This window comes from Lactuca virosa, chromosome 8 (assembly GCF_052849685.1).
Source record: "Lactuca virosa cultivar CGN04683 chromosome 8, Lactuca_virosa_CGN04683_v6, whole genome shotgun sequence".
NCBI lineage: Eukaryota > Viridiplantae > Streptophyta > Magnoliopsida > Asterales > Asteraceae > Lactuca > Lactuca virosa.
The window spans coordinates 293,860,346-293,869,071 of record NC_136433.1 but is presented as its reverse complement, the minus strand read 5'-3'; the positions used below and the strand labels follow the sequence as shown (position 1 = coordinate 293,869,071).

The 8,726-nt window shown below is 33.0% G+C and overlaps 2 protein-coding genes across 2 annotated transcripts; both read right to left on the bottom strand.

Moving 5' to 3' along the window:
* Positions 1–1,021: 1,021 nt before the first annotated feature.
* On the bottom strand, positions 1,022–4,075 carry LOC145129194 (putative late blight resistance protein homolog R1B-16). The gene has a single exon (XM_079063916.1). It carries the CDS (start codon positions 4,027–4,029, stop codon positions 1,375–1,377), a length of 2,655 nt encoding a protein of 884 aa, XP_078920042.1. The 5' UTR covers positions 4,030–4,075; the 3' UTR covers positions 1,022–1,374.
* An 823-nt stretch (positions 4,076–4,898) lies between these two features.
* Positions 4,899–5,511, bottom strand: LOC145131628 (uncharacterized). The gene is made up of 2 exons (XM_079066292.1): positions 5,095–5,511; positions 4,899–4,982 (listed from the first exon to the last, which is right to left on the bottom strand). The coding sequence occupies exons 1-2, from the start codon at positions 5,509–5,511 to the stop codon at positions 4,899–4,901; spliced, it is 501 nt and encodes a 166-aa protein (XP_078922418.1).
* Between the last annotated feature and the right edge of the window lie 3,215 nt (positions 5,512–8,726).

Below are 8,726 nucleotides of genomic sequence, written 5' to 3'. Positions count from 1 at the left end.
TAATATTTATACTTTTAATCTTTTATAGAGGTATAACTAATTACTTTTCAATATTATTTAATAATATAACATATCATAACTTCATAAGATGTAAAAACAAGTATGGAATGTACTTCGAAATTTCTCTAGTTTGAAAACATTTTGCAAGTTATAAAAGTGGACGACGAATTTTACTTTGCAAATAGTAAACGTTTATAATGCTAAACTATTGTTGCAACTTATGTGTATTTTGTTTTATTCCACTGTAATTGATATTTTAAATGGTTTAACGGTTAATGGAACGGAATAATCCAAAACCCATTAAAACGGACCTTATTTAATTTAGATTAGTTACAACTAGTTTACAGATTTAAATAGAATGAAGTAAATAAACTGAAACACTATTAAACGAATCCGAATAACACCCCCACCCCCGCTGGGTAAAAAGAGGGTAATTAATGGGATTGCACAAACCTAACTTTTGGTGCCTTAGGTTTTAAATCATGAATTTCAATAATTTAAAAGTGTTGAAAATTAAGTTTTATGCGGCATCTTGTTTCTGCATATCAAGAGTTTCATTCTTTAACTAAAAATTAAAAAAAAAAAAAACCTATGACAGAAAGCAAGATGAAGAGAAAACTCAAAGTGGTTTTATTATAGGGAGGAGCTAAATTTGGATACTGTCAAATTTGGAAAACTGAAATTAATAATAAATTATTGAAATTAAACAACTAAGTAAATAAGGAAAATTTTAAAAATCAAGAAATGACATTCTGTCATTAAAATTGGATTGCGGAAATCTTGGAAACGGATGAAGTTGAGGGCCGGTCGACTTATCACACACCTACAAGTTCCTTAAACAGTGAAAATTTGGGATTGACCGGGGGCAGGTCAACCAGACCTTTCTGTTGATGTATCACACGTCTACAAATTCCTTACCGATCAAAAGTTTTTCTCCCACGTGTCCATAAATGTAAAAGCCATATCATCTATATGCTCCCCATCACAATCTTGCTTTGATATCAAGTTTATCAACACAAGAACAAATGTCGTCCATATGGTAGAAGGAAGAATGGAGTCAGTAGTAATAAACACACAACTAACTGAAACATGTGCTCCCGAGGGATGCTTAATTCAGTTAGTTATAATAAATGTTTTCCCTCACACAAGACAAATAATGCTAGGTTGCCTTATTTTTTCACTTCTAGCTGAGCTAAGAAGACTTGACTAATACAAAGATGCAACCAAGTAAGAGCAAAAAGCACATTGAACAATACAAAATTTTGGTAAAGAATACCAAAACACTGTACTAGGCACTTAGGCAGAAATTAGACCAACTAAATATGTACTAAACATTCATATTGTCATCAGTTGCGACTCCACAAATAGAACGTATTAATCTTCATGATTGGATTCACAAGAGCGCAGTTTCCTTCCATCAACAAAGATCTTCAGTTCATAGTTTCCCACATCATCTTGCTCCTGTCGTATATTTTGAACGGATACGAGAAGAGAAACACCACAATTCAAAACGTAAATATACTCAAGCATTGAGATGTCCCCTAATTCAAGGGGTATATCTTCTAGATGAACGCAATTCAGCACCTCTAGTCGTTTGAGGCATGGAAAGTTGATACTTGTGGCTTCCCAATGTTTGATATTTAACTCTTCAAGTCTCAAGAATTTTAGTTGTTGAAACTCCTCCTCACCTGTTTCCCAAATCATTCCCTTGAAGGCATTGTCTTCTAGTATGAGAACCTCTAGATTAGGTAACGATTGAATGATCGACATGTCGCTCCACGCTAAACCACACCTTACAAGATGAAGTTCTTTAAGTGTTGCAGGGAACCTAATGTGATTCTTTCCCAAGTTTGGTTCACCTCTAACAAATCTTGGCTTAGTTGATTCCGGTCTGCTGAAGGCTGACCCAATTAATGTCAAGATTTGAAGGCCACGGAGTACTTCAAAGTCATTTTCCTCATCAGAGTAAAGAGTAGATGTAAGATTCTTGATCCCGGGAAAACATTTTTCAAAATTATCTACCCCATCTCCAAACACCACATTCGAAATAACTTCCAGTTTCATAGGTTTTACAATAGAAGGAAGATAAATATCTGTGTTACTGATTAAATGCCTCAGATTCACCAAATTTGATATGTTACTAGGTAAAACCATAGAACTATAAGTTGTGTGAACAATGAGGGTTTGAAGGTTCCATAAATTACATATTGATGACGGGAATAAAGACTGCCAGATGTCAAGGTACCTTAAGTGAACTAGTAATGCTAAACCGGAGGATAAATCAATCAATTCACATTTTTCTAGAATTAACACCCTGAGAAGTGCAAAGGAACGGAAAAACTTTGAGATATTGTCGGTTAAGAATGTTTTCCTATGATAGCACAAAAGTGATCGAATGCTTGGGGTGGTCGCATGAGACAAACTCAAAATGTCGATATCTTGATTTGTGAACACACGCCGTTGCTTACGTGTGGCAATTACATCACAAAGATGATTAGATTGTTGCGAGTCTATTTTCAGGAAGAAATTTTCTTCTTTTCCCATTTCCACACATAGTTGCTTAACAAGATCATGGACCCTACAAAGACTGACATCACCCGTTACATACCTTTTTTCTACAATTAGAAGATTTCTGTCAACTAGATCCAGCATGTAACTCTTTGCAATTTCCTCCAAGCTTCGAATTCCATCTTCTTGTATAAATCCCTCAGCCATCCATAACCAAAGCAACCTTGGTGAATAGATCCGGGAGTCTGAAAACCCTCCAAGATAGAGAAAGCACTCTCTCAAGTGAAGAGGTAGATGGTTGTAACTTAATGCTATTGTTTCTAGACATCCTTTCTGGTCATTAGCCATGTACGAATGGACACTGCAAGAAATTTTTAGCCACATATCTTTGTTCCTTTGTTCTTTTGCTAGAACTCCTGCCATCACAACTACAGAAAGCGGTAGTCCATGACATTTTTTGGCAATTTCCATTCCAGGATCAATCAACCATTTGGGGCATTCATCTCCTTTGAAAACCTTCCCACACAGCAACTTCCAACTTTGTTCTTCTGTCAAATGTTTTAAATGATGGATGAGTCCGTGTGATGTTGCGTGCAAAGAAACTTCTGTGAGGCGACTAGTAAGAAGAATTCGACTTCCAGTGTTATGATCAGGGAAAAACAATTTCAACTTATCCCATGCCTCTATGCTCCAGATATCATCAATGACAATCAAATATCTCTGACCGAATAGGCTCCTGTGCAACATTTTATGAAGCTGAGAGTCCGTTGCTTTCTCAAGCTCTAATGGATCATTAATGGATGACAGAACTTGAATAAGCAGATCCCGCTTGTCATATGTTTGTGAAACAGTTACCCAGGCACGGATATAAAAATGATAAACAACAAAGGGATCAGTGAACACTTTGTTAGCAAGGGTAGTCTTACCTATTCCACCCATACCAACAATAGAAACCACATCCAGATGCTTTCCATATTCAACAAGTTTGTCCCGTATTATCTCAGCATCACGATCAAACCCCACAACTACTTTTTCTGCTAATTTCTTCGATCCCATTGAATTTCTAGTGCGGGAAGTTCCAGCAGATTGCATTTGCAGTGTGTCAGGTCTTTGAGAAGAATCCATCTTCATGTTATCGATGCTCGTAGTAATGAACTCTATCTTTGTTAACTCGATTGATCTCATAACGAATTCAAGGTGGAGAGAGGTTTGAAAGACATCAGATATAGGGAAATACTCATTATTTTTACAGTGGACAGCAGATAGAAAGATATCGACGATATCTTCTGCCTCTTCAGCTGCATCTTTGAATCTTTTCTTCAGTTTTCTGACTTTTTCAAAGTTGTGTAGATCTTGGTGTTCGTTGTTGAAAAGGGTTTGGATCATGGAGCCAAGCTCTTCATAAAGAAGTTGGAATTGAGGCGTTTCACATAAGATTGATGGGTTGTTGATAACTGGAATATCATTGCTGTACATCAGCTGCTTCAACTTTTCCATGAACATGTGCACATCTGCATACATCTTGTTTATTCCTCTCGCGAAGAACAAAAGTAGGTTGGTCCTTTTTGAACTTTTCCTTGTAAATGTGTGGGTTCCTATGTTTACAAAATGGGGTTATGGTCCACCAATTCACCAACTCTGAAATAGTCAAGGTGTCATTTTTATAATTTTAATTATTTTTTTTACATAAAATGCATAAATATGCCCTATGTGGCTATTATATTATTATTTTTTCAGTCCAAAATGATTTTTTAAATCTTTATACTCTCTATCAAATAAAATATCATAGTTTGACTTTTGGATATATACTTTTTATTTTGGTTTTCTATTTTTTTAGTTTTCGGTTTCTATTAAATTTAAGAGAAAATTGCATATATACCCTTATTAAAAAGTCAAAATATTATATTTGTTGACCTAATTTCAATATATCATATTTATCCTTTTTAAGCTATCAAAATATCAAATTGCCTAAATCTTTTGTTAACATTTCTTAATCATTTTGTTTTTATTTTAAAATCATTATTATTGAAAAAAACCAAAGTGGATCATATTGTCCCTGCCTTCTAAATTACGTTAACCACTTTGAATGTCCCATGACATGTGTCCTGATGAACTTAACTATTGTTTAAGACGATATGAACAATACAAATGACAAGAAAACAAAGGAGTTGATGAAGAATCTCTCATTAATAACATACCATAGGGGCAAGATAGTCCTTAAACTTTGACTCTATAACATTATTCAACTTTGGAATTTATCTATATGTTGTTTTAAAGTTCAATTCCATTGGTTGGTCTCAGTAGATCTTAGAATGAATACTTTTATCACTCAATTTACGTCATCTCAATCAATTCTTTAAACCGCTGCTTTAATCCTTTTAATTTGTATCTTATTCATCGGTGAGCTGAAATATGGCAGCCATATTTGTGGCGGATGCAGGCATTTTTAATAGCGGTGGCACAAAAAAAATCGTCTAAATATAGTAACATTTTTTTTAAAGTACCGGTACATTAAACCGATCCATTACATCTTAATATTTAAATTTGACTTCTACGAGTACACATTTTTTGAAACTGATCCATTACATCTTCGATCTTCACTTTCATAAGAGCTTCTTTTTCAACATAAAAAATCATGACATCGTTCAAAAAATCATCACCTATTTTGTTACGCAAGTCCGTCTTCAAAAACTTCATCGTAGAAAAATATCTTTCGACTGTTGCGGTAGCGACGAATAAAACTAAAACCAACTTCAACAACCTATAAACCATAGGATAAGACCGATGTTTCCCCGTTTCCACCATCAAACGAGAAAGGTCGAAAATTCCTTGCAAACTAGTGAACCGGTCATCTTTATGCAACGTGTGATAATATATCTCAAGTTCACCATCAAGTTCCATCCTTTCAACATCATCAAAATCTTTTTTGTACAACTCACTCAACTTTAAAAACTTTGTTTTGTCAAATTTAGCAAATGAATCACAATGACTCAAAGCCCCCATGTATTCTATTAATTGGGTGCTAAGCTCACTAAATCGGTCCCCGAATTTTATATTTTGCATATCCATAACCGTGTTGAAAATTTCAACTTCAAAATGAAATTGATTAGTAACTCTAATCTTACGGCCTCTCGATGTCACATAACTTTTCGTCATCTCTACTATATTAATATTATGTTTTTGAAAAAAAGAGAATATCTTCAATAAAAGTTTAGCAAACCCCATGTCTCCTAAATACTTTAATGCCTAAATTGTCCCTCTAACTAAAGAAGCCGCTTTTAAAATGTCTTGATCCTTTTTTTGAAGATGCTTTGACAATACATTTGTGAGGTGTAAATTTTTCATACATCAAATGTAAGTAAAACACGAAATCAAGTGTCTTGAAATATCTTAAGATACCAAATGCTTGATTTCGGTTACTTAAAGTGGATCCTTCCTCTTCGACATAATCAAGAACATTAAGAACCTCCAGAAATAAGTTCATCAAACTTGTGATTGTTTTGAAATGTGAACCCACCTTGTATCTCCCGCTCGAACAAGAGAGCTCTCTTGATTTAACCCTCTTCCGATTTGAAGTTCACCATTTCCTATTGACTTTTGCACCCTATCTATTTGACTTTCTTGTAGCATGTCTTGTCTTTTACATGAACCACCTACCACATTAACCACCAAAGAAAGTTGCTCAAAGAAGTCTTCAACACCATCATGCTTCTTTGCTACACCCAAAATAACTAACTGAAGTTGGTGTGCAAAGCAATACACATAATGCACTGAATGATTATCTTGTAAAATTAAAGCTCTTAGACCGTTGAATGCACATCGCATATTGTTTTCCCCATCGTAACCTTGTCCTCTTACCTAATAAAAAAACATATTAAACACTAAAGCGAATAATATTCAATTAAAATTCATAATAAAGGAAAAAAAAGTTATAATGACATGGGATATACTCAAGTTGTTACGGGTAAAAACTTCATCTATGGCCGCTTTAAGAGTCAAAGAGGATGTATCCTTAATATGCACAACTCCAATGAATCTTTCCTTCACCACTCCAAGGTTGTCGACATATCTCAAAGCTATGGCCATTTGTTTTTTATACATTAGTAGATTCATCAACCAATACAGCAAACACATCCTTACCAATTTATTTGCAAATACTTAAAATTATCTTTTTTGAAAAGCATTCAACTATTTGCTTTTGAGTCCTCGGGCACGTTACTTGATTATTTGGAGGAGCATTTTCTTCGATAACATTGTGAATGCCTTCATTATGATCTCTCATGAAAGATAATAACTCAAAGAAAAGCCATCTATTAAGGGAGTCACTCGACTCATCATGACCCTGAAATGGTAAACCATTTTTCAATAAAAATTTACAACACCAAGTTGAAGCACCTAAACGAAGTTTATAGTTACTCTCCTTAATTTTGGTTTGCTTATTGAAGGCTGCACTAATAGATTGTTTTTCTTTCAATAAAAATTCACAATTTTCTCTTGCTTTGTAATGAAAACTATCAATACCACCGATATGATATCTCAATCAAAATTTTTTATTCCAAGTATCATACCTTGTGAAACAAATGCATCTCTCCCATTTTGTTTTCCCACCATGTCTCCACATACATAGGAAAATAAACAAAATGTTTTATTTTCTTTTATGCTATACTTTAACCAATTAAAGTCATCAAACCACTTAAGAACAAAACGTCTTTCTTTTCTACCTATTTTCGTTGAAGGGAATGTATGATCCCTTGGTTGACAAGGTCCTTGAAGCAAATATGCCCTCCTTATTTCATCTCTTTGATTTGTATTGTAAGTTGTAATCTTCGGTCTAACACCCGGGTCATTTGGAAGATCTTTCAATTCAACACTTGTAATTGAAGTAGTTATAGGTTGTAGAATTATATTAGAAACCAAAGGGAATGATTGATTAGAAGGACATTGTCTTTTAGAGGATCCTTCAAAACTTAAATCATTGGAGCATGGTCTTTTGGAGGATTCTCCAACATTTGATTTATTGATGCTTGTTCTTCCAAAAAAGATCCAATTTTGTCCTAACAATTCAATATCTAACAAATAAGCAATCAATTTATCTAACAATCTAAGTATCTAACTAGTAACAACAATTAAACAACTAATTTCAAGATAAACAACTACTAATTTCACCGAAACAATAAGAAATTTCATCAAAAAAACAACTAATTTGAATAATTTTGTAAGCCTAAAAATATAAGTACCCACTTGTATCATTGTAGGATTGAAGAGAACAAAATTGAAATTTTTTGGGGAGTTAGAGCAAAATTGAAATAGCTTGGAACAATGGAGCTTGGGGATAAAAATTGGAATTTTTTTTCTCCTCCTGTTGATGTTTCCGTTGCAGCTTCATAGAGAGGCAGAGATGAGATCTCCTTTTTTTCTTTGCTTTTTATAATTGTACTTATGGCTACACCTATAGGTAGAGAATTGGGTATTGGGTTTAAATGGGTTGTGGGCTATTATTTTATTTCTAGTTTGGTGGTGGTCTTACGTAGTGTTAAAAATTGGAATTGCACCTATAACTTTTTTTACAGCAGTTGCACCAATATATATATATATATATATATATATATATATATATATATATATATATATATATATATATATATATATATATATATATATATAGGGAAACGTTCAATAGAGAACCATAATTATTGGTTTTTCAAGGAACCAAATCTTTTTCCTAATTTCTAGAGCTTATTCTTTATCGGAAAAAAATCTAAAAATATCTAAATTCATATATTAACATTGTGAATGTGAAAAATATTTTTCGGATTCACCGTGTGCATCCGGATTCACGTTGTGAATTTTCGAAAATTCACATTGTGAATTTGACGTAAAAAAAATCGAATTTTATATCATTGGTAAAAGGATAAAAAGTTATGAATTTTTGTATTTTTAGTTTTTTTTTTTGATAAAAAATAAGTTCTAAAAGTTGAAAAAAAGATTGGTTCCTTGGTTCCTTGGTTAATTATGGTTCTCTATTGAACCTCACCCTATATATATATATATATATATATATATATATATATATATATATATATATATATATATATATATATATATATATATATATAGGTTCATTTGAAAACATTCTAATTTTGTGAGACCGTGAGACCAAATCTAAAAATAATTTTAAAATGCAAAATAAATGGAAAAATCCAAAAATTCTTTTTTTA

Bases quoted from the DNA above. Each gene is read 5' to 3' on its own strand.
- LOC145131628 (XM_079066292.1), bottom strand. From the start codon at position 5,511: ATGGGGGCTTTGAGTCATTGTGATTCATTTGCTAAATTTGACAAAACA. The intron at 4,983-5,094 runs GTAATGGATCAG...TACTATATTTAG, and splicing joins TGAAAGTGAAGATCGAAGAT to ACGATTTTTTTTGTGCCACC.
- LOC145129194 (XM_079063916.1), bottom strand. From the start codon at position 4,029: ATGTATGCAGATGTGCACATGTTCATGGAAAAGTTGAAGCAGCTGATG.